At 39.2% G+C, this 26,665-nt stretch overlaps 1 protein-coding gene across 2 annotated transcripts in view; it reads left to right on the top strand.

Annotated features, from left to right (window-relative positions):
- Positions 1-16,548, top strand: part of Gabrb2 (gamma-aminobutyric acid type A receptor subunit beta2) — a 214,303-nt gene extending 197,755 nt beyond the window's left edge. For both annotated transcript variants that reach the window (XM_085694855.2, XM_048435993.3), the window contains exon 10: positions 10,463-16,548. In XM_085694855.2, coding sequence (XP_085550981.1) covers positions 10,463-10,810 — 348 coding nt within the window. In that variant the 3' untranslated portion in view covers positions 10,811-16,548. The remainder of the gene's footprint in view (positions 1-10,462) is intronic.
- The last annotated feature ends 10,117 nt before the right edge of the window (positions 16,549-26,665 follow it).

The following is a 26,665-nucleotide window of genomic DNA, read 5'->3' as shown; positions in this document are numbered from 1 at the left end:
ATCTACTCCTTCTGATCGTGAGTTCTGCTTCCATTTTCTCCGAAAAGATCCTTATACTTCAAAACAACCCATCCTCCAGCTCATCTGAGTAGTTTGCTGGCTTGATGGTATCTTTTGTGAGGGAAACAGAAACTTTTCATCCGATGATGGCATTAGGATCACACAGGTGACTGATCCTTTTCCATGACTGATGATACTTTACCATAAAAGAAGTTTCCTGAAGAAATGTCAAGATGCACATCCATGTCCAGTTAAAAAACAGGAATTATCAAAACTATAATATTTGTCATGTTTCAAAGATGCTGAAATCTACTTCATACTACTTTTTTACTCTATACTGAAAATAATTAGTACAGTACATTCTCTACTAATTATTTTTAAAGATGAGAAAAGGTTTTAAACATACTATTATTCCTGAAGCAATAATGAACTTGTTTCTGATGCAAATTGTGGTTCCAGATGATAATAGTACTGGAAAGCTGGATAAAAAGAAAGCAGATCTTGTATTTATCCTGGTTTTTGTTAAAAAGCAGCATCTTTGTTAATGGTGGTGTCACAATGCTGTTGAGTCCACAAGTGAGTAAGGTCATGCAGGATTTATCTATCAGCACCTGGCTGGTTCCATGTCATAGGTCTCCACAGCCTGACTTAGATGAAGATTCCAGACTTATATGACTCTGTTGGAGATTTAATTTAGCACATTGTGGTTGTTTGTTTGCTTGTTTGTTCATTTCTTTTGTTTAAGCACATAATTTTTGGCAAATTTTTAGACAGCATTAGGGGTCCATAATGACCAACACAGAGACATTTTCACTTTTTTTATCTTGAAGACATACTGGTTTGAAAAGAGGAAAAAAAAATATTGAACCTTGGGTTCACTATTTCCCCTAACCCATCTAGGTTTTCTGGATAAGACATATGCTGTTTGCACAGTACCTGTGAGTCAGTTAGTTTAAAAAAATAAAGAAAGAAAGTAAAAGATAGGCAGAGAAAGGAGAAGAAGGTAAAGAAGGGAAGAGAAGGAATGAAGGGAGGATATACTAAAAACAGTGAAAGGAAAGTTACCCGAATATTCCAAAGTATCCTTTTACTTTGCCTGCTGTTTCTCCACACACTTTGGTTCCCTGACGTGGGAAGTCAACACTGTTGGCCTTTTCTTGCACTTCTAGAATCTCCATCATGTATTCTACTTGGTTGAGTGTTCCTTCACTTCACAGAATTCTGAGGACATGCTCAGTATTTTGAGAGGAGTCCCCCCTCCAGAAAGGCAGTTTTGGATATCCCAGGTGCTTGACAGTTTGTTGCCTTAGCATTTCAAGTCTTAGAAGCCACAGTGCCATTTTGTGAAAGATAAAACAAGATCTCCTATTGATGCAAGTCACAGTGATGGGAAACTGCATAGTTAGAACTAGTTTTTATTTTACTAGCAATTTCTCATTTGGTGGATAATGTCAGTGGAAACTGAGTTTTAAAATAGCCCTGTTTTCCCCTTCTCAGGTAAGCTAGTCTGCCAGGGAGAGATGTGATTTGTCTTTCTGGAATGACCTTAGACATAGAGCATCCCTGTAGATTCTAAGTCAGGCTTGGAAAGGATGGAAACAGAGAATCTGAAGCCCAAAACTTGGAGTTAACTGATTATTTTATAAAACTAAGGCAAACTTTTCACAGTTTAGTTATATTATTTTTTAAAAAGCTGCAAAAAATCCAATTCTTTATCCAGCCCAGTTTTCTTTCCCAGAAAAAAAAAAAGTTGGCATCGTGACAACAAGAAAGCAAAACAGGGCTGTATTGCAAATGTCCTGGGTTAATTCGCTGGTGACAGTACCAGGTTCCCCAGGTCAGTCTGTAAGGTAAGGCGCCTCAGCAGCGCTGTCTCTGCAGACAGAAGGACTGCCAAATCAAGGATATGCAAGCTGTCTTCATTCCCAGAGGTTCCTTACAGGAATCCTTGTTTGCCTCTCAATATCCAGCACTTGGTTCTTAATTGAAAAATGCAACTCCAGGTGCATCTTAATGTGTGGGGAATGGTGTTGAATGGCAAACAACAGATGCGACTGATAATGGTGATTTCATATAGCATCTCCAAGTGTGCTTTTCGAAATGGACAGGCGAGTAACTTGAATTGGGAATAAGAGGACCATGCAAAACCAGCGACAAGGCTCCCTGCAAGGACAGCCAATCTGCAAGTGTGCAGGGTTACCCTCCATCTCTCTCTCTCTCCCCTTTCCCTTTGCTAGTTTTTGCTTCCCTCCATCATGTTTCAACTGCTACCAACAAAATACCAATGGCTATTAGATCAAGTAGAAATACCAGGAGAGGATGATTTCCTACCAATGTTGGTATGTTTTCCAAGGCAATGGAGATTGCTACACGACTCTTATGATTAGTTAAAGAAAATGATATCTTATTCGTGTCCTCAGTATAAAACTGATTAGATGAGCAGTGTTTCCTGTCTCTTCGTTGCTCTGGTGAAGAGAGTCAATCAGGAAAGAGTAGAGTGAAAAATAGAGCGAAATTTCTGTTTAAAATTAGCCAAATCCATGTGCCAATGTCTGTACCTTTGAATTTTCTAAAAATCGTCACCTAAGTGCAGCATGCAGAGAGGGTATTCTGTGACAAAACTAAGGACTTAGAGTTGAGTAACTTGGAGCAGATCTTGGGCCAGATTATGTACCAGCTATGTACTTCCTAGGCACACACCTAGGCCTGTCTCTAGTCATTCTTCTTCAGCTTCTCATATTCAAGAGGGGAAGATTGAAGATCCCTCCCTCTCTCTCATAGTTTCTTTCGAGTTCCAGAGAAATAATATTTGCAAAAAGCTTGATAGGATGCTTATTTCTTGGGAATGCTGCATAAATGGAAGCTGCACGTGTTTTCTGTGGCCGCTGCTCCTCAGCTCAGTGGTGGCCTCTGGCCAAAACCTTCCCTTTTCAACATTTTTCTGAGCCCTGCTGCTTCTTTATTTGAAGTCACATTGTGTCCTTCAGCTGCTGTCCAAAGGACTCATTTTCTAAGTATAGACCCTAGACCAGAAGCCCGGTGTCACCTAGGAACTTATTAGACATGTAGATTATTGAAATGTATTCTAAATTTGCTGAGTCAGGCATCGTAAGAGTAAAGGCCAAAACTCTGCTTTAATAAGGTCTCTTGGGGGTTGTGGTGCACATTTGAGCATAGGAACCAAACACACAGCCACTTACCCGCTACAACACCACCTGATTCAGGCTTCCCTGCTAGATTTAAGGCAGGTTTAAAGTAGCATCGTTGTAATGCGTTTGGACCCATAGTCCAGCAATGATACACTCTTATATGACCTATGAGTAGTAAAACTGTAAGTAACTCTCGTCACTTTTCCTGATCTTCTGTTCCCCTACCATCTCAAATGGGAATAATGCATATGCTAAAGTACCTTATGAATCTTTCTCAAAAAACTTCATAACAAACATCTTATAACAACAGACAACTCTACACAAAACAACAGATAATCATTACTAAATTTAAAATTCGTAAGTAAAAGTGATTTTTCTTTCTTTCTAAGAAAATGGTTATTGATAATTTTGCTTCTATGCACACAATGGAGAATTAAAATAAACTTAGAGGTAATGTGTCTCAGGTTTTATCCTTTTACCGTTTAAAACATATGTAAAAGAGCCTGTCAGTCTCCCCTGTTACATTCAGCTGTTACCCCGTAAGTTGGTTCCTTACCAGGTTTATTCCCTTTGAGTGAGAAAGACCAATACATACAAGGAAACACAGTGCCACCAATTTAACAGGCAGGGCCTCCAATCTTGCAGGTCTTGGGCTTTTTTGATTCCAGTCCAAATACTAAAACTCAACACTGTTTTGCATGCAACGATCATACTCCTCAACTAGATAACCTCATCTGTAATTTGAATTATGAGAGACTCTTATGACATAAAAATGTCTCTAACTCCTTTTCTGCTCTGCCTGTCCTATGGATTTCTTGAGACCATTGAAAGAGATGAATCATATCTTAGTATTCTTTGAGTCTGGGATAACGCAAAACCCAGTGCATGTTTCCTTAAGGAAACAATGAGATAGAAGGGTAGAGAGACTGAGAGAGGCATAAAAGAAGAGAGGTAAGTAGGGAAGAAGGAAAGGAAAAGCAGAAGATAGAAGAAGGAAAGGAATGGTGAAGGGTGGAGGACAGCTTGTTTAGCGTCAGACATGTCACCATACAAAGGCATGGTAACATCAGACCACAGACTTCTTGTCTGTGCTAGCTACTTTGTAAGACAAGAATGCCACTTACACTTTAAATATGCCGACAGAATCTCCAGAGTCAGGGACACCTGCTTCTAGGTGTAAGTCTACTGGCATTGATTGAGTATATTTATTCTATTCTGTCCACCTGAAGACTCAAAGCATGTCCACTGACTCCTAAAAAGTCACACGACCATTACTCAGCCTACCACAACACCAGGGAACCATGTATTCAAGGACGTTTGTGACAGCCAGGGATACAGAAACTGAGGATAGAGATGCACATGCTGCATTGCCAGACAAAAACTTAGAATGAGGAGACTGGTCATGATAGGCAGCCAGAGCACAGATGCTTTCTCTTCTCATCTGAAGGTGCTGAGTTAACACGAGTCTACCCCAGCCCTTACCTTTAGTAGTAAGACATTTCATTGCAAGCATTCTTATCCAGTCCTTCCTACTGAGAATTGTGCAAGCCTCCAGATGGCGGCTATACCGAGGTAGACTGCTAACCATGCTTCAGCAGGGAAAAGTGGAACAGATTTAAAGCTAATTCCTCCTCTGCTGCGTCTTCACTATTTTCCAGCTGGGATTAGCGCCAGCTCTATGTGGCTTCTGGGATAGTTAAAAGGGTTCTGTAAATAAAATGCTTAAACCTAATTTCAAGCTGTTAGTTGCCAAGTGCTCTTCTCTGTGTGAGAATGAGGACTCTGTCCTGGAAGTGACACCGGGTACCGTGGAACCCTAGCTCTTTCTGTTTTATAAAGAGACCTGTGCACCTAGAGGAAGATACCTTAGGGCAAAGAGGGATTCCAGAGGTGTTCCTGTGATGTTCTGATCCTTAGCATGATGTGAAATACTTGACTCCAACTTACTAATGACTCATAAAGATGTGAATCAGGTTCCATAGTCTCACAACATTAATTTCATCTAACTGCTCTTTATTAAGCATCTGCTTTGTGCATATGCCCTCAAGACGAGTGTCAGGAAGAATGACAAATATGAACAAAATAAGTATAATTTACTATAATTGGCGTTTCAGTGAAACTGACTTATCAGTAGGAAAGACAGCCAGGCCATTCGCCCCTACTCTCTGCCACTGTGCCACTGATAATGTCTGGCCTTGGCCTTGGCCTCTAGGCCTTATTTTTCTTGTCTTGAAGAGGATTCTACTGGTTCTGTAAATGTGGTGATATACTTTCATTTCTGTTGCTATGATAAAATATCCTGACCCAAAGGGACTTATGGGAGAAAGGTGTTATTTCAGTTACAATTTCAAATTACAGTTCATCACTTGAGGGAAGTCAAGGCAGAAACTCTAGCAGCTATTACAACATAGCCACGATCCAGAGCAGAGAAAGTTGGGCATGGCTCCTGTCTTGCTTGCTTTCTTGCTTGTTCTCAACTTGCATTCTTCCCTCTCCTCTCTCTGTTGTTTCTGTTCTTTGTCTTTTTTGAGAAAGGGTTTCTCTATGTAGCCCTAGCTGTCCTGAAACTCACTCTGTACCCCAGACTGGCCTCAACCTCACAGAGATCTGCCTACATCTGCCTCCCCAGTATGTGTGCCACCATGTCTGGTTACTTTCTCCTCTTTTAACAGTGTTCAGGATCCTTGGTCTGGGGAATGGTGCTGGGTCTTCCTGTCAACCAAGTCAATCCCCCATAGATATGACCACAGGCAAATTTGTTCTAGAAATTTTTTTTATAAGACTGTCCTTCCAGGTGATTCTAGGTAGATTAAAATGAAAGGGTATACATGGTCATAGAGTAGTGTCTGTCAACCATCCAAGAAATAAAATGCAGCTTCTGATCATCTCATTATTAAATAAATCAAGTGTAGACTGAGATGTTTCCAAATGTAACTCAGTCTAGACTAATTGTGTTTAATAAAATCATGTTTTATAATTAAACATATAATATTTGCTAGGTCCTAAGTAGTACTCTCAGAACTTTTAAGAAACTAGAATTTTAAAGTATTGATTTTTGAAGGTTTAGGTTTTGTGGCATCTTTTAAATGTCAGCAGCAGATCAAACCTATCCATTCACTATCTATTAATGTTTTAATGTATAATAATAAATGGATTAATCTATTAATAATTAATTAACTGTGATCAAATCTACTCCCATATTCCCATACCCTCCCCACTCAGTTTCTCTACTATGCCCTTACCATGTTTGCTTTTCAATTTCATATGCTATTTTTTTAAAAACAACCTATTAATTCCACTCAGTGCTGTCTGTCTGTATGTTTGGATAAATATACTCAAGCCCAGATAGCCCTTCATAGGCCATATCCCTAAAGAAAACTCTCTTCTTCTGCCAACAGCCTTCAATAGCCAATAATTTCTCAACTCCAGGATCCCCTCCCCTCTCTTATCCATGCTGGGTTTTGGTCTGTGTGATCTTGTGCATGCAGTCACAGCTGCTCTGAGTTCATGTGTGCAACAGCCATGTCATGTCTGGCAAATGCTCTTTTGCTACAAGCATCCACTGCCTCTGGCTTCTATGGTTTTTCTGCTCTCTCTCCCTCAGCCTTAGAGGGACTTTGGAGTCAGGGTGCTATAGATGTTCCATTTACAGTGAGGGCATGCGGAGAATAAGAGACTGTGGACTACTCAGCTGTATTGAGTTTTTAGTAAACTTCACTGTGGTTTTTTTGGATGCTTGCTATGAACAAAGAGTATTTCAATCCTCTCAAACCACCCCAGAAGGCTCGTGTTGCTACTTCCTCCACTGTCCCTGCCCCAAGTTGACAACGTTGAAATCAGAGAAGTTGAGACTTAGTCTCAAAGGTAGCACATGGACCAGCTTGGACTGCCCCAATATGGAGTAGGAAACAGGACATTGTACAATAGCCTGCCTTATCAGAGAGTGTAGAATGTGTCCCATGCAGGACTGAAGAATACACTCCACCTCTGTCATCCCAAGAATTGGACAAAAGGGCACTAAGGAGTGCTTTTCAGTGAGGAATTCAACTACTTTTAAGAGGAAAGTGAAGATAATTACTATGTATAGTCAGCTTTGCAGAAATCAGGTACAGATGAAGAAGAAAAAGTGGTCTTTCAAAGGACTGACTGGGAAAACCAATGTCTCTGGGCTTTCCTCTAAGCATATCATAGTAAACTACAACTGGCCTGAGTTAAATAGAGATGGTTGCTTCCTATTCCTCCCTACTTCGTATTTCCATGGCCCTAGGTAGAAATTTTCTGGAAAAAAAATAGCATTTTAGGTAAATTTATTCCTTCCTATTATTTCCCAGGTAACTGAGTTTAGAAAAGCAGCCCTAATTTAAGACTCAAGTATTCTTATGCCAGGTGTACACCTATAATCCCAGCACTGAGGAGGCAGAGGCAGACAGATCTCCGAGTTTGTGACCAGTCTGGTCTAAAGAGGGAGTTCCAGCACAGCCAGGGACACACAGGGAAACCATGTCTAATTTTGTTTTCTACTGAAGGGATCACTGCCAAAGAGTAGCAGTTCATCACCAACTGTGCACAGCAGCTCCATACACCTCACCCATCCCCACCACTAGCTCTTGTTGCAGTCTGGCAAGATCTCCTATAAGATTTCTAGGCTTTACCTGAAAAAAGATCATCACTTGAGTCTATTCCAGAAGATGAGATTTAATCATCCAGTCAATGGTGGTTTTACTTTTTTGAGAACAGTTATGAATTGTGAAGTGCTTCCTGTGTATCAACCAAAGCAATATGTACAAGTCAACGCACTAACCTTTCCCCTTGGGCACGGTTATTTAGTCTTGTTATTTGCCATGGTCCTGAAACTTGTGTGCATCTCACTAAAATTCTCACATATCATGACAACAATCTTGCAGAGTTCTTCAATATCTACCTTCAGGCATATTTCATTTCAGTCAGTTTCTCCAAATCTTACCTTAGCTCTCAATACAGATAAAGGAATGCGTAACTTTCTAATGTCAAAAATAACAAATGGGAAAATGCAATTTGACTACTTGCATCTAGTGTTGTTTCTGAAGACGATCCTTGGTTTGAGGACTCTCTACCACTGTGGTCTTCCTCAGCACCAGATATATATTTAAGACTCACTCTGCTAATAACACTGAAAAGATCTCCGGAGTTTGTACAGGAAAAATAAATAAATAACAAGTCTCCATAGATCCTCAAATTCAACTCTTGAATTCTGTATGTGCTAAAATAGAAACTCATGGAAGTTAAATAAATTGTCCAAAAATAATTTGCTTAAAACTTAGAAAAGGTTACTTTTGATAGCTGTCAATGCTTTCATTATTGTTGCAACTGTTGTTTTACATAGTTAGCAGCCAAAGCTATTGGTTTGTAGCCCCTCTTACTAAAGTAGCACTCTGTGATAGAACAAACATCCTGCTGTTGGGAGGAGGAAAGTTCCAAAAATCATTAAAGCAAACTTTGCATATTAAATCTTAGTTTTTATATTGGTAAAAAAGACAGTAAATGCAACTAACAAAAAGTAGCCACAGTGTTGGAGCAGCAGGTGAAAAGCCCTCTCATCCCACACACAAATTTGAATTCCAAGAAGAGCAGGCTTTGAATTGTAGTTCACTTAGAGACATGTGTTTGGTGGTAGAGAAGTTTTGATGAATGCCCTTACCTGGAAACAAGGGAAAGAGGGACTTTGTAGAGGGACACTTGGGAGTATTTAGTGCAAGAGTTGCCGAAGAAAATGGAGCAGAAAAAAAAGCATTTCAATGGCTCTTCCCTTCTTTGGGCAAAGAGAGTCAACCAATGATCACAAAGACTGCTGTGGCAGTACTCTCTCATCAGATATTTAGCTGCATTTCCAAATCATTTAAACTTACAAAATTAATTTTAGTCATATTTTTGTTTAGTCTACCCACCAAGTAAAGTCATACCATAAACAAACAAACAAGAAAAGAGAACATTTGATAAGGGAGCAGAGATTAATTGGTCAACTATAATGCTACTGTATGTTTTATATTTAATATCATCTATCTCTCAAAAGATCTTTGCTTTCAAATCATAGTACAGAATCTTTAAATTACATACAAAGGCTAATTACTAACATGTAGTACTTGTAACATTTTGCTTTCTACAACACTCATGTTCGCATTCATATATCATGTTCCTAATAGGTTACATTTCCTATCTCTGTATACCATTGGTGCCTTTCATTAGCCACATTTTCCTTATTTCATTTATTTATTACCTTTATTTACCCTTATTTTACATATAGCATTGTAATTTACATGTCAATAACAGTATAATAGAATGGTTTCATATTTTTAAAGATTTTTTATTGTATGTGTGCAAATGTTACGCCTGCATGTTATATACATGTAACACATATATGCCCTGCCCATGGAAGCCAGGAGAAGGCATTGGATCCCTTTGGACTAAATTACAAATGCTTGTAACCTTCCATGAAGGAACTGAACCCAGGGGAAATTTTCCGTTTACAAAAGTCTTGCCCCACAAAACAATTTTATTTGAAAACTATTTTTTTTTGTTATGGCTCAGTGTGAGAGCTGTATTCATGAGCAGTTTGTATTCCTATAATAGTCAATGAAATAAAATAGTGAGACATTGTGTGATCAATTCCTCAGAGAGAGTGTTGGATTCTTGTAGAACATACAAAAATGTTCTACTTCTTGATGGACAGAAAATTGAACTTACTTTTTCTTATTTTACAATTTAAAAAATGGCAATGGACATGTAGCTCAGAGATGGACACTTACCTATGATGATGAAGGTTTCAGGTGAAGTACCAGGATGGAAGAAAAATGAATAATAACTACTTGTATGCATTGATTCTAAAAATAAATAAATGCAGTAAATATACAAGTTATATAAAGACATGAATATAATCCTGCAGTTAATTCCCTATCATTATACCATAATAATAAGGTTGATTCTGCATCTGTTCATATCAATATTATAAATTATGTAAGGGAATATCTCTTACGTTCTATTTCTCTGCATGAGGTAAGTAGAAATTATGAAACTGTGCTAGCTAATCTGGTATAAAAATTACATTATAAGAATCCTCTGGGGTTGAATCTATACCATCTAATAAATAGAAAACCTAAGACTCAAATAGCTCATAGCTGCAGAGCTGCAATTAAAAGTCAAGTATTGCAATAGCAAAACTAGCTCTTTGTCACTGTGATAGATGCTTCTTTAAGTACCTGTAATAGTTCCTTGTAGTGCATGCATCAACAAAGGCTTACGGTTTCAGATACACCTTTTCTGATTCTTCCTCCTTGCAGATGGACCCACATGAGAACATCTTACTTAGCACACTTGAGATAAAAAATGAGATGGCCACATCAGAAGCAGTAATGGGACTTGGAGACCCCAGGAGCACAATGCTTGCCTATGATGCCTCCAGCATCCAGTATCGGAAAGCCGGGTTGCCTAGGCATAGTTTTGGCCGCAATGCTTTGGAGCGACATGTGGCACAAAAGAAGAGTCGCCTGAGGAGACGTGCCTCTCAACTGAAAATCACCATCCCTGACTTGACTGATGTAAATGCCATAGATCGGTGGTCCCGCATTTTCTTCCCGGTGGTGTTTTCCTTCTTCAACATCGTCTATTGGCTTTATTACGTGAACTAAACTGCAACCTCCGTGGGAAGCAAGGACTAGATTACTCCTCAAACAGTAGTACAGCCTGATGTAGGACTTGGAAAACACATCAATCCAGGACAAAAGGGATCTTAAAATACCTTAGTTGCTGGCCTATCCCGTGGTCCATTTCATACCATTTGGGTTGCTTCTACTAAGTAATGAATACACTAAGGTCCTTGTGGTTTTCCAGTTTCAATGCAAGGGATTTTTATACAGGCTGCAGAGATCGAGCGTGAAGTAGTCCACCTTATCAGTTTAGTACACAGCCTCCTTAGAGGGTTATTACCTAGATTCTAGAAGATGTTAGAAAGCTCAATCGCATTGACAGTCAGTTCTCTGAGACGTGGTCATTTCACTCTCCGTCTTTGTTCCTAAGATCAGCACACTGTTGGGATAGCACTGTGCTTATGAAATATTTTCTGTAATAATGGAAGCATGTTAGTTTCTTCAATATGGTCAGTGAGGTCTGTGCCAGATGATAACGGTGTCATGGAGAGGTGATTGTCAAGGGTCTCATGGACAAACATATATTTTGAGCATATTCAAAGTAGGGAGGTGTGGCAAAGCTTTAAAAGAGTGACTTAGAAAGTCAATTTACCTGCTGTGTTTGATGGCCTACCAAGAACCAGCTGCAATGTCTTTCTATTTGGCACTAAGGCAGAGGAAGACTTCTGAGCAGCCTGTGCACAGCAGTCAAAATGTACATTTTGCCAACAAGCTATTTCCTAGCTGGTTAAAATATGAGTTAACAGCGCAAAGCAGGGTTAAAAATCCAGAAATGACTGTAGTCAAGAGAAAGCCAAACCAAGTAAATGCAAACCCTTATCCGGGTCACAGGGCATCTGGTCTGCACAGTGCTGAGCAGCAGAGTAGAATGAGAAGAATTGGTTTGCCAACCTCATGAGCACAAGTTTAGCAGACATAAAGAAGACATTTTAAATCATTTATCTCACCAAGAGATGGCTATCAAATAGAAAGGCGAAGAGAATAAAAGTCAAACAGAAAAGTGAAGAGAATTAAAAATATCTTTATCGGCTGAACTGAGAATTCTTCTAATAATAAAACACAAAGCATAGACAACCAGGTCATTTTTCTCAGTGTCACCTGCCCCTACATCATTTATTTCTGCCCCTATCAGTTTATTTCTGAATCAAAGACAGTAGTTTAAAAAGAGAATTTGTTATTTACCCTAAATGATTGATCAGCATCTTTAGCTTTTCTTGCTTTTCAAATTCTCTTTTTACACACAGGAGACAGAGACCACAGGCATTGTAGAGAGCATGACTGGGTTTTCTCGTGGGCCATGAAGTCCATTTTTATATTTTCCAAGGCATGTGTATGCAGAGATGGAATCTGTGTGTCGCTTGGGTTTGGTAATTTAAAGGGTGTTTACGTTGTATATATTACAATCTACTTAAGCAAACCAGAAGAACCTAGAGGACAACGGGATTAGAACAAAGCCATGGTGAGTGTTGAGCTCTCAGTTGTTGCTGAAGAAGTATAGATAACTGACAACCAGGATGAGTAGGATGCTGTCGTTCTTATTCTATCTTTCCAGTTATGCCGTTTTGCATCTTTCTATATTGGGTATACGCACTCATCTATTAGACAGAAAACAGAACAGGCCAATCTATTTTATATTTTGTTAATGGGGGATCTCTTATTTGGCTTTCACCTACAGAATAAACTAAAAACCTAGAATATTAAGGGTTTTTTAATATAAGTTTGATTCTGATTGAGCTTTTCCTCAGAAGATGACTGGTGTTTCTATTTTTAAAACAATCAAAAAATATCTGTCTTCAGAGTAAGGTCTCCAGTAAATACATAGGAGTTAAGGCTAGTGTCAGTCTGCAGGCAAAGTATCCACTTCTTCCCCTTGTGACTCAGAAACTTGGGATATTAAGCATTATTGTGCACTTTCATTCCAACAATTAGAGAGAAAAAGAAAAAGGAAAAATAGGTTTTCATTCATTTTCTAAAGTTTCACAAAGTTGGCATGGTAGAGTGTTTTGGTTTGGTTTGGTTTGGTTTGGGATAGTTTGGTCTCCATCAGTGTTGGGAAGTCTGGCTCCTGTGTTTTGATCATGGACTTGAACACTCCAGCGTTCCAGGATCACAAATCTGATGGAGGATCTCTACACGTTCTCAGAGTAAAGATTCTTCTTCCAGCTTCGCCACACTTTCTCCTACACAATCATTTCTGGGGATCACAGTGATAAAAGTGCCTATCCCTTGTCACCAAGGGGTGATGTTCGAATATGAAATAACATGAAAGGAGCTTAACAATAAACTCAGGGGCACACCTGTGACATGCCATTCTGAAGAGATTTTTCTCAAGACAATTCAGAGCCTAAGCCTAGGCTCCCATTTGCGATTTCCATAAAAGCCATAAAAAAAATCTTGATATTGTCATTTGTGGTTAGAACAAAATCTTAGATGTCCAGAGAAGTCAAGCAATCTATTTAGATCAAAATGGAGGGAAGCAGCCTCACAGCAGGGTACTCACGTGCATACAACCTGGAAACACATTTCTGCACTAATGCGGAAAGAAGATAGGACCTTGGAACCAATGTCCTAGAGTGAAACCATATGTTGGCATTCAATAACCATGTAGGAAGAAAACACTGACTCATCCTGTCCAGGAATAGTGATCCATGTAGAATTTGTTTTTAAGCTATGTTTTTAGTTGAATTAGAATGCAGGAAAGGGTGCTAGGTCTGATGAATCTGGGAAAACCAATTAGTTTGTTACCCAGTAATTAAACTAAAGGACCGCCAAGGTGTGTTTTGGCAATCTTAACATGGTATTACAATCAGTTTATACATATGTATAGCTTTTTTCTTTTGACTATACAGTAACCAGATAGCCAGCAATTAAGGTGTTTTTTCATCTCTGAGAAATTAGTAGGCAAATTCCGACTCTCAACTGCACAGTCTAAACAAAATCTCTGATCTCAATCTGTATATATATATATTGTACATGACTGCTTGTAGGTATGAAATGCACTTCTGAACTGAAATCTCATGCGACATACCCATGTGTTTGCATAGGAATGTTACAATTCTTTCTACTGCAGTTTAACAACAGGGGATAGGACTCAAGCAGGTGACATCGAGTCCTTCAGTCTCTTCATTTCCACAAGAGCAGTGCTAAGTAAAATAATAACAACAACGATAATAATAATGATTTTTTTAAACCAAAAGACTCTACATTCTAGCATTAGGACCATATACAGAAATGATCTGTAAGCATACAAAAGCACAACACTTCACGGCAATGCAGTGGGATATCCAATGAAGAAACTAATCATGGTGGTTTTGAAGCCAGACCTGCTTAAAATTGGCAACTATGACCACTTCCATTCTCTGTAGGTCACTGTGTTCCAGTCTTCTGGCTAATTTCATGTTTGAAAACATCGACATAGGCAGGTCTTATAGCATATCTACATGTGTATATGTGTATATAGAGATTTGTGTAAACACACTTGCATATGTATGCATTCATGTGTCAGAAACAAAAGGAATAAGCTAATGAGTTGTTCTCTTCATTGAGCCTGTATATGAGTCTTTGTTTTTTTGTTTTTGTTTGTTTTTTTTTAAATTTGGCAACCAACAGTCACCATCCTGAAATAAGTGATACAGGGTACTGAATATCTCTCTCAGCAGATCAATGCCTACAGTTCCTAAGAACATTGCACAGTTTGACACTACAATACTACTGTACCTCAGAATAGCAGATGTTAACTAGTTTCTGCATTGCTTGTCAAATGTCCATTTGCTCTCTTTCTAAGGACATAGATAGCATTGTCCATTGGTGATTTAAAATAAAAAAAATAAGAAAATGGAAAAATAAATCCTCTTGGGAGGAGAAAAAAGAAAAAAAAAAACTGAAACTAACCCTCACCACGTTGGTTAGGGAAAACTACCCTTGTAGCATTCATGCCCTTTTGCTAAGTGTACAGAGTCGGTTCTGTAAGCAACCATAACTTTCACTGAACGTGTGTAAATATTAAAACAGATTTCTTAAATATTTTTAACTTCTAATTTGTATTTTATGGTAAGGCAATGTACTAATTCTGTTTATGGCTTACACTGATGTGTTACAATATGTACATAATTAAAGATGCTGTAAATTAATAGTCAATAGATAAAAATAATTGTTTAGCGTTGTTGTCTTAATTTTATCTATTTATTTTTTACTAAGTATGTTTACTGGAGTGCCCCAGCAGAGTAATTTAAACACCCTTTTGCATAAATGAGATGGGAATCCCAGACAGGAGCATTTCCATTGCTGTCTCTGACATACAGGTATGAGAATGCACACATACACACACATACACACACATGCACACACACACGCACACACACATCACTGCTTCCACTTCCTTCTTTTCACTCCTATTTTCTCACTCTCAGTGGGAAACGTAGCATTGTTTTGGTGTCATATTAACAACCAAGAGATGCTTTGGAAATGGCAACATGAAAAAAGGAAAAGTGTTTAGGGTTAACTTAATAGTTTTTCTAAGCTAGAGTAAAAGAAGCCAAAGTTTGCAAACTATGGCTTTTCCCCAAAAACTAGAGGTTTGTAGCAGTACTGCAGATAACAAAAATGTTTATTCATGCCCGCTCCAGACATCTTTTATGTACAATGCATGCTAGAAGAGGTTTTGTTTTATTTTGTTTTTTAAAATAGTAGCATTCTGTCTTTAGATAGTATTATTCCTTTCAACCAAAGACTCCAGAATTATTTTTCAAAAGGAAAGGAAAAAATAGGAAATGGGGGGAAAAGACACTGCTTTACACCAAAGTTTAAATAATATTTTAAAATGCAGTAGGGAGATGGTTTTTAAAAATAATAGTAAGGAGTCAATAGAGGGTAAATTCAGATGCTGCCCTGAGCAAATTGTTGTTTGTTTGTATGTTTGTTATTTTTAAGTTGGGAAAAATCTGCACCCTTAAATAGCTTTAGCTTTTGGAAATTCCATGAGAACATTTCCCTAGATACGTGCAAGATTTTGACATCAATTTTAAATTTGATTTAAGACGTCCTTTTTGTGATAAACATCCAAAACGATGAAAAACAAAACTTTACTTTGAGTTCTAAAACAAAATGCCATTCCCTGTCACTCCACTTTACATCTGATGCCACCATCTTCATTGCACCATTTCAATCAAGTCAACATTTCCATCAATTTGTATTCTTTCTCGCTTTGTATGTTGGTTCAGTGATTAAGAGTACAGCACATTTAGACACAATTCACTCAAACAAAGTTGCCTATAATTTAAACTTTGTGCCACTTGCCCATTTTTCTTTGCATGGGTGTTTAAATAGTTCTGTTATGGAATTGTTCCTGCGTAGTTCTGGTCTGTCCTTTTCTAAGGCGTGATGTTCTAGTTTCGTCACAATGTAGTGATTATCAGCCTTACAATGACCTTGTAGCCTTTCTGAACACACACACCATGCTCTCTCCCCAACAGCTAGAAGAGGCAAAGCACTAGCAGGATACATTGCATCCGTTTTCACGTCTTTCTAAAAACAGGACTTCCAAAAATCTCTGGGATACATGAAGTAGTAAAAAATCAAAAGAAGATTATCAATGAATAGCACATAAGAATTATTTTCATGAATTTCAACTTATCGCAGCCAGTTTCAGCATGTAAATATATAATAATGTTGGCTAGTGTGTAATTCTTGACCTAAGAAATATAAATAAAAAGTAAAAGTTCTATGTGTATTTATTGTTCATGAGTGTCTGAGTCTGTGGTCTATATGCTTATGATTTTGTGAGTAGCACAGGAGTTTAGAAGCTGGAACCCATTGTCTCCTCATTGTCATCTTCAGTACTTACATGATGCCTACTGAGCAATAATTATGTACATACTTAATTGTAAACTTGAGGCATAAATTTACCTTACTCTTAAGGTAGGTGGAAAGATGAAACTACAGATCCCTTCACATAGTACAAGGTGCAGTGAATGGTATGTGAATGATATATGCTACTCTTTTTACTTACTATTATCACCTTTGAGCACACAGTATGTATTTCACAAACATTTTTTTCACCTCTAAAATGTCTCAGAAATTACTATGTTCCCTTAGTTTAGCTCTCAATACTGTATGGTAGAGATAGCTAATCAAGAACTGGGTGGACTTTCTTCATGAAAACATGATATGCCTAAGACTTTCATTTATTTAACCTTCAACATGCAAATGAAGACCAGTCACTAGATGAAAAGAATCCCTGAATCCTTACTATAATCCTCACAGTAAAAGGAACTTATGCTCAGCAAAAATGAATATCTTGCCTAATGTTTAGAAGAACATCCTGGACTCACTCCTAAACTCTTATCAATGATTTCTACTTGATCGCTGTACTGGATGGTTTTGTGTCAACTTGACACAAGCTAGAGTCATCAGAGAGGAAAGCGCCTCAGTTGAGGAGATGCCTTTATGAAACCCAGCTGTAAGACATTTTCTCAGTTAGTAACCAATGGGGGAGGATCGGGCCAACAGCAGGTAGTATCATCCCTGAGCTGGTGGTTTCGGTGCTATAAGAAAAATGGCTGAACAAGCTACGGGAAGCAAGCTAGTAATCCACTTCCCTACATGGCCTCTGTATCAGCTTTTGACTCCAGGTTCCTTCCCTGCTTGAGTTCCTGTCCTGACTTTCTCCAGTGATAGACTATGATTTGGAAGTGTTTGTTTGGAAGTCAAATAAACCCCCCCCCCCTTTTTTTTTTTTTTTTTTTTTTTGGTCATGGTGTTTTGTTGCAGCAATAGAAACCTCAACTAAAACAATCAGTAAAAGGGGATGAACAGCTGTTTTGTCTGATCTTCACTCATTTTGTCGCTTTTCAAGAAACATTTGCATCTAGCCTTTCCACAGTTTGACTGACACAAGAAAAGTGGAAGTCAACCATGTATGGTCCCTGATCATTGCACACAGCTGAAACTCTTAGGTCCAGTGTACAGTACAGGGACATAGTTATTTTAAAATTTCAAATATTATTTTTGTAGAAAATATTAGTCTGAAGGAACTATCCTTCGAGCACACAAATTTCCAATAAAGTCGCTGATTTATTTAAATAAGTCATAGAATAAATGTCATGGGAAAAGATACTTTGTAGGATGTGTGAGACCTCTGCTCCTCCTTGTCTGTATTACAAATTAAACATCTAAGCACACGAAACACAATTGCACTAGAGTCCTCTTGTGTGTGTGTGTGTGTGTGTGTGTGTATGTGTGTGTGTAAGAGAGAGACAGACAGACAGAGAGAGAGAGAGAGAGAGAGACATCAGAGACGTTAATGGGAAGCATTAAAACTGCTGAGGTAAGCTCAGACATACTCTCTTCTGTTTCAGAAGTATTAAGGCAAATAAAGGTATCCTTTAGAGTAAAATGTGACAGTTTTTCAAAGATTCAGAAGAAGAGCAAAAGGTTACCTATCAAGAAAAAACTTAAACTTTACTTACTGGCTATTACCTGGGGAAATGGTCCAACACAAAGCAGATGGCACAGTGACACTTAGAACGCCAGGTTCAGAGCCCTGCCATGGGCATGCTGCTAAAGCAAGAGAGGCCTGTGACCACAGTCAAGGAAAGAATCAAAATGAACTATCTCAAGAAAAATTTGACATTGTCCGCACTGATTCATTTAAGAAGTAAGACTCACTACTTTGTTCCTAGTTGGAACCTAGTAAATCTGTGGTCAGGTCCAGAACACAAAGTGATATGAGAAGTAAGAAGATGGATTTGTTATGAGAATTTAATATGCCCAGAAAGAGACACCCAGGAAGTTGGGTGTTGTTGTTGCCTGTTCTGAAAATGGGAAAAGGAACATGAAATAAAATTTGAATAGAGGATTAGTACAGCCCATAGCCCTGTGTGTTGTAGATCAGAGAATTTACAAAAAGCTTAGTCAGAATGTAAGCAAGTAGCACGGACTGTGATTCTATATGAAGAGGAGAATTTCTGGGAAGACATGCTTCACCTGAGAAGTACTATCCAACCACTTGGAAGGATTGCATGCCCACTGTTGCTAGATTAATCTTATATTGCAAGAATCCCAACCCTCACCTCAACCTAAACCAAAGAACTGAGTTTTCACCACTGAAGGCAATAACAGGCTGATTAGAAAGATTCAGTCTTTGTTTCATAAGCTTATATATGCCAAGCGTATACCAAGCTTCTGTCACTGCAGGGCTCGAGTTGAAGAACAGACTATTAGGACCTCCAAGGAGTGTGTAGACAAGATTCCATTCCATTGTGACTGTGACAGAATCACTCTTCTTCCCTTTTGTGGGGTTGGACTGTCTTAAATTTAAGAAAATATGTTCAAGAATAGTGTGTGTGTGTGTGTGTGTGTGTGTGTGTGTGTGTGTGTGTGTGTGTGTGTGTGTTCAGGCAAAGAAGATGCCAAATTTTCACTCTATAAACAGTCAGGTGCACAACCTTGTTGAAGGCCTTTATTTCTCTGTACTGTCACCTAGATCTGAACCCTTGACCCTCTGCACCAATTCGCAGATATCACCACTACCCAGCAGTGATATGGGCCTACCTGAGAATAGACAAAAATCCCTGCTGTGGCAGAGGCTGAAAATGGAAGGTAAAGAGCCGGAGAATACACAGCATCCATTTAAGGCTTAAGGATGCCCACAATGGACATAGGGACAGAAATGAAGTGGAGGATAGAAATGACTAACCAAACCCCGCAGTCTGCACCACCATCAACTGAAAACAACTGAGTAGTACCTACTTAAGACTGTATCTGTGGTCTGCGGAGATGGGCCAATAAGTTGGGAACACACGCACACAATCTGCACATGTGCTTGAGGGATAGTGCACACTGGTCAGCCAGCCAGCTCAACTGGTGAGTTTCTGATTCAGTGAAAGATTCTTTCTCAAACAAACACACAGAAACAGATTAAGGTAGTAAAGCCATGCAGGTAGAATCTTGCATTCCTCTTCTGGCGTCCACATGAGTACATATGGGTATGCGTAACTACACACATAGAACCTCTCTCTTTCTCTTTCTCTCTCTCTCTCTTTCTCCCCTCCCCTCCCCTCTCTCTCTCACACACACATGCACACACTTACACACACACACTTAACCCAACATTTCTATAGTAAAAACAAACTAAATGGAAAAAAACTAAATATAAAGAAGAAATTTGGTTCTAACTGCAGTAAAACTACAGTAACAAACAGATTGGACATCAGTTCATGAAGGATCCAGAGCCATCCTTCAGGCCCTAGGAGAAGACCAGGGAGAGAAGAAGAAGAAAGAGAAGATGTAAGTGAAAATGGAAAGATGAAATTTGGAAATGGGTTCAGGCGCTGACACCCCAACCCCCAGCGTGCATGCACTATGATCACACCATAGAGTGTGGTGGGAGCCAGTATTTGACATTTTCTACTGCATAGAACATAGTAGGGCCACAGATTCCACTGCATCCTCAGCTGACTGACTCCCAACCTTGTGTCCTCAGCCCCTTTGATTTGACACTTGCCACACAAGTCATTATAGCTTCAGGATAGCTTTGGGGGCTATAAAATTCTATAAGTGGCAAGTTAGAAACAAGGTCAAACATTTTAAGGATTTGAAAGAAACTGTCATTCCCAAGTTTCCTTTATAGCTACAGTTACATATGTGTGGAATTTAGAGGGTGACTCTGTGGAGCTGGTGCTCTCCTTCCACCTCTACATAGTTTCTTGCGACTGAACTCAGGTTGCTGGACTTACACAGCTAGTCCCTTTACCACCTGACTCGTTTCTCCTGCTCTAGCTTTGAATCATTTTCTTGGTATTTTGAAAAGTAAAGAACTTACCAATTCCAAGCTCTAGATGCTTTGATTGCCACCCCCAATTTATTTAAGAGGAGAGGGACATTGGAAAAAATCAATTGAGCACCTCGAATGTATCACCCAAGGTTCTGGAAGCCCAGCTTTCTCACTCTAAATAAGGCTCTCTTTTCTCTGTCTTCATTAAAAACAATTTTAAGTTATAAAAGCAATATATGACAATGTGAGAGATTGTGTTATGTGTCTGCTTTCCTTCCTTCCTTCCTTCCTTCCTTCCTTCCTTCCTTCCTTCCTTCCTTCCTTCCTTCCTTCCTTCCTTCCTTCTTTTCCATCTAAAAGCTAAAGGGCAGGACAGAGAAGGTAGACCTGTGTTGACATCTGGCCAACTGAGGAAGCTGAAGCCTCCCAGGGGGTTACATGAGGTTTTCCACATGAAACTGAACAAACGCTCCTCCTGGGATCCCTAGTGGGGAAATGCCGAGCTCCAAGAACATCAGCACAAGAATATAAGGGAAGACAATGGAAAGGGAGGGAGTGATGGTTAATGTCGTCTGTCTGACAGAACCGAGAGCCCCATGGGGAACTTGCCTCAGTGCATACCTACAGAGGATTGTCTTCACTATACTACCTTACATGAAAATACCCATCTCAATTGTGGACTGGACCATTCCCTGGGCTGTACAAATGGGAAAAGTGGGCAGCACCAGAGTGTAAGCAGTTACTGTTCCTTTCTGACAGCCATGTGACATGATCAGCTGCTTCTTGGCCCTGCTGCATTGACTGCCAGTCATGAAGGACCTAGAACTGTGAGTTATATAAACCTTTCCAGTTTTCATCACGGGAAGAGAAAGGAGTAGAAGAATAAGTAGAGAATAGGAGGGGGTGAGATAGGGAAAGGAGGAAGAAAGGAGAAGGGGAAAGGGAAGGAAATGGGAAGGATAAAGGGAAGAAAGAAAGGCAAGGGAAGGCGGGAGAAATGGAAGCAGGGTGGGGGGAGGTTAAGAACAACCAGAATGGAACTCAGCTCACAACTGGCAACCTTTCAGAAGTGGTCTGCCAAATCTTTATTTATTCATTTTGATTTCTCATTCCAGTTGCCAGCAATTCGTTTGAACATTTTGAGATTCTTACAAAATATATAAAATGAAACTATTGATGCATATAAAGTACAAAATGATTAATAAGTAAAAACTTTTAGAGTGTTTACAAAGTTTCTGCTAAAATTAAACGCTGGGACTTTGCATGTGTGAAGTGAGCTTTTCTGCATCTAGGACTGGCAGACTGTAGGAAGCTCGCGTGTGTGTTTGACTCCTCTCCCAGGAGCAGCCCGGAACACCCTGGATGGTCCCTTGGGACCCAGGGTTTAGAGTGGGAAGGGAAAAGCAACTCTGTGGGGCTTTCTCACAGTTCAAGGAGAGCCTGGGCCCTGGGGCTGTCTGTCATTCTTTCCAGCTATATCCATCTTCTCAAGAGAACACAAGCAGTAGGCAATACTTTGGGATACTGGATATGTGAAATTTCCTCACATGATTATAAAAGGTCATGTTCAAGCCCTTTCGTGTGCACCAGTAGGCTGAGGTTCAGAGGAACAGTCAATATTTTGGTTCAAGCTCTAAAACGGTCTACTGGTAGAGTTTCTTTTGGTCAGAAGGTCAGCCTTTGGGTCTTCAGTTAATTGATACACACTTCAATATGGGAATAGTAGTCTTTAAAAAATGGATTTAAAACTTTTAGAATTTTTGAGAATTTTATACATGAGTACTGTATTTACAACATTTCCTTCTCTCCTTTTCCCCCCATTCCTCCAGTGACTTCCCATTACTCCTTTTCAAAATTAGACTTCTCTGAATTTTTATGTGTATGTATATATATGTATGTGTGTGTCCACCTGGGTGTGTGCTTGTGTGTGTGTGTGTGTGTGTGTGTGTGTGTGTGTCCTACAGAGTGTGTTTAGTAGTGCTTATATGTAGATTCATTTTGGGCTGAGAATTTGTCATTAAATAACCTATCCAAGAGCTCATCTATAAAGAAAACTGATTCTCCTTCTCTTTGCAGTCAGGAATTGCTATACTTCTTCAGCCAGGGATGGTAACCTTGTGAAAGTAATCCCATCAAAACTGGCATGTCAGCTGGTATTGTCATGACGCAGGTCTTGTTTAGCCAATTATATCATCGAGATTTTAAGTGCACAGTCTCCCTGTTGTCAATAAAAATGCTATCTAGCAGTGTAAACGGAGACTGCTTTTTTGTTTTCAAGCACCAATAATCACATAGAAACTATTTTAATTATAGTTTTATAATTTACCAATGGCTCAGGCATATTCCTAGCTTGCTCTTTCATCAGAAATTAACCAATTTTTACTAATATATATTAATTAATTTCTATTAAGATATATAGCACCACAAGGCTGTTGCCTACTGGTACAGTTCTGATCTCTTTCTCCTTCAGCTGCTACATGGTGTCTCCCTGACTCCATCTTCTTTCCTCCTATATCTCTACTTGGATTTTCTGCCTGCTATATTCTACCTTGCCATAGGCCAAAGCAGTTTCTTTATTAACAAATGGTAATAAAACATATTCACACAGACAGAGAGAAATCCCACATCATAGTGGTCAGTCTCCTAGGCATTTAGTTCTTGTACTTTTTCCACTCCTTCCTCAGAAATTTTCCCTGATCCTTATGTGCTAAGGTTGCATTGTAGATGTATCAGTAGGGACTGGGTACCCTAGAGTCACGTAGTCTTTGCTTTTCAAGCAGTTATGAGTCTCTGTAATGGTTTGCATCTCTTGCAAAATAACTTTTATAATGAGATAAAAGGTACACTTACTTTACTGTTTATATTTTCTAATTTAGAAAAAAGAGAATTCTATGTTCTCCTAAAGAATCTCTGAACCACCTCCATCAGTCATGGTTGGTTTGGTTTGTAGGACCGGGCATGAATTGCCTCTATTGAGTTGGCCGTAGATCCAAGTAGACAACTGTTGGTTGCACCCATGCTATTTTTTTCTCCCTGAGGTGCTATGCAAGTTGCTGAGGGAGAAAGTCGTCAACAGTCCTACCAAGCTCTAAAGTGGGCAAGCAGAAATAACTGGACTGGAAAGATATTGTCAGTGCTGCCATGATGGTATGTTTATTTCCCCAGGGAAGACTATTTCTTGTACTTTCAATGTTCTTTAGTTTCTTGTAGTTTGCTGTCTAGGGTTGAGGCCTCCTGAGCTTAACCCCTTCCACTTTAGAGTACCTATAATTAACATCCTTGTTCAGGTCATGCTTAGGGAGCCGTGCTAGCCATGTGTACAACTTCTCTGATATTGCTAGGAGAATCGATTCACAATGAACTCTCTGTTCCTCTGACTAGATACACCTTGGTTTTTTACAATCGCTATATTTTTCAGTTTGATAGCTGCTTCTTTTCTTCTGTCCTTGAACTCAGGCTCCCTGCATATTGTATTCCAATCAGTTACCCAGAGATGTTATTCACACTCAGGTCTCTAGTTCTTTGTGTCATTTGTTTCCTGAACAAATATGGTCACCAGGACAGTGTGACCTGTGGATGCCAAAGACTCCCAGGAGAGCAAGTGAGTTTTTACACAAACAGGCCAACATCTGTTTTCAAATTTGATCTCAGATCCCTGGTCAGGAAAGACCTGTCTCCAGGAACATAAGAATAAGAGTGGACCACACTCAAGTTCCCTACTGTTACGTGATGAATAGTAATTTCTCTGTGTATTTCTTTTCTGGTAAAAAAAAAATTGATAAAGTTTACCTGATTCCAAACATTGATTTATCCCTGACATCCCCTTTAACAGAGCAAATGTGTTATAACCCTTTCATGAGTGACTGGGAAATTATGGATGTTCTATAGAATTCCACGTGACCTGGGTATTTATCAGAGGACACTTTGATCATGGATTTAACTTTCTCTTCTCTGATTTGTCCTATGTCTGCACTAATTGTCTCTTTTCAGAGTCCTGTGTTGGGTTTTAGTCTACACTGAACTCGTCAAGCTAGAGTGTATTAAATGATGTCTTAAATGTTTAACACTTTTCTAGAATCCAACAAATTTTCATATTATATTTGTGTGCTGAATGCACATCACAAAAAAATCCAAACTGGTTTTCCTCTCCAATGTCAAGAAGTCTATGACAGTATCTTTTTATACAACCGCTTTATTAAGTCATTGATGATTTTATGTACATATGCATGTAATATGCTTAGATCACATTCACCTCCTCCATTCTTTCTCCACTTCCTCCGAGACTCACCCCCCCACCTGTCCACCCACTTCCACATTCTCAGACTTTTCTTATTGTTGGTATAAGCCATGGAATCCCGTTATGGAAAGCTGGCTCACCCTCCTTCCCTGAGACATCATCTGCCAATAGTCCCTTCACTGGGGTAAGGGCTCATGAGCCCCACCTCTGTGCCATGCAAGAATATTAACTGGATTGATCTTGTGTAGATCCTACGCAGGCAGCCACAACTGCTATTCATTTATGAGAGCAATGGTTGTCTCATGGCCAAAGGACATTATTGTGCTCCAATCTTCCTGGATCTCTAACTCTTATAATCTTGCCACTCCCTCTTCCACCATGACCCCTGAGCCTTCATGGAAGGACAGTGATATAGATATAGCATTTGTGGCTAAGAAATCCTCAGATTTTTTTTTCTGCACCAGTTGTGAGCTACTGCATTAGCCAGCATCCATTTCCCAATGAAACTTCTCAGATGAATCGTGAAAGTTTCTCTGATCTGTGACTATAGACATATAAATTTAGATTGCAGTTTGATACTATGTCAATTTAGTAGGCTTGCTTGTGGAACCTATAGGAGCCCCAATCATGGATTCTTGAACAGATTGACAGCACCAGACCTGTATTTCAACCTTTCTAATGGGTATTAAATGCAATCATAAAGTAATTTGCTACCCACACAACTCTTTCACTCATGGATATACCTTTCCACTCTAGTATTATGTAGTTCATAGAGTTCTCTGCCCAATACACTATTGATATAGAGTCATATTTATTCTTCTTTTTCTTCTAAACTATTAGAAAATTAGTATCTACCAATTTAAAATACATCTAACCTATTACCACGACTAATTTCCTTTTGTGTAGCCACTTGGCTGAGTTACCACTGCACTGTGCTGAAATTATTTCAACAGATTCTAAGTGGGCTTTCTTCTGCTCTTCATACTTGTGCCTGCGTGGTAAAGATTAATCTTCTTTCTCCGCTTGAATGGATTTGGAAGCAACTACGCGGCTTATCTGTGAGACTGTCTGTAAAACGGTACCACCATGCTGAATAAACATGGAAAAAGGAGAAAGCAAACTCGAACAAGCACTCATCTCTCTCTGGTTCATAGCTATGGATGTGAGACTATGGCAGTAGGAATGGCAGTATGGATATTCATAGCTATGGATATGTTCCTACTGCCATGCCTTCTCCACCATGGTGAGTTGTATCCCCACTTAAACTATGAATCAAAATAAAACCCCCATTCTGTATCCTTTGTACCAAGTAGTCTGTCACAGCATTAAGTCACTCACCCCTGCGCTGCTTTTATAGCATCAGGAGTGAGACCTTTACAAGAGAAGTCAAATCATGGAATCGCTGTGCTCAAAATATATCAGTGTCTCCCAATTTCTAACAGAACAAAAGAGAATTTTTAAAAAGTTATCCAGAAGCCTGTGTATACTGGGATCCTACTAATTCCTCCCTGGTGCCAGGTCCTCGCTTCTCTAGGCTCCAGCTATGCTGACATCATTGTTCAACCTCAATGATCAGGACATGCTTCTTTCCAGTTTTTTCTATCTTCTCTCTGTCTGGAACTGTCTCTCCAGAACCTGCATAATTTTCTCAGCTCCTTTAAGTCTTTCAGTGAGCCGTGTCCTTACAGCATTATGCATTATCATCATCTTCCCTTAACTCTCTAAAGACATCCCTTATCTACTATCCTTTTGATGCTTTCCTTTTCTCCCCATTGTTTTTCTCCATCCATGGTATTATATGCTAAATTTATTTACCATACTAATTGCA

The sequence above is a fragment of the Myodes glareolus genome, chromosome 9 (assembly GCF_982192425.1).
Source record: "Myodes glareolus chromosome 9, mMyoGla1.1, whole genome shotgun sequence".
Lineage (NCBI taxonomy): Eukaryota > Metazoa > Chordata > Mammalia > Rodentia > Cricetidae > Myodes > Myodes glareolus.
Note: the sequence above shows the minus strand (reverse complement) of the source record. Positions and strands in the feature narration are given on the sequence as shown.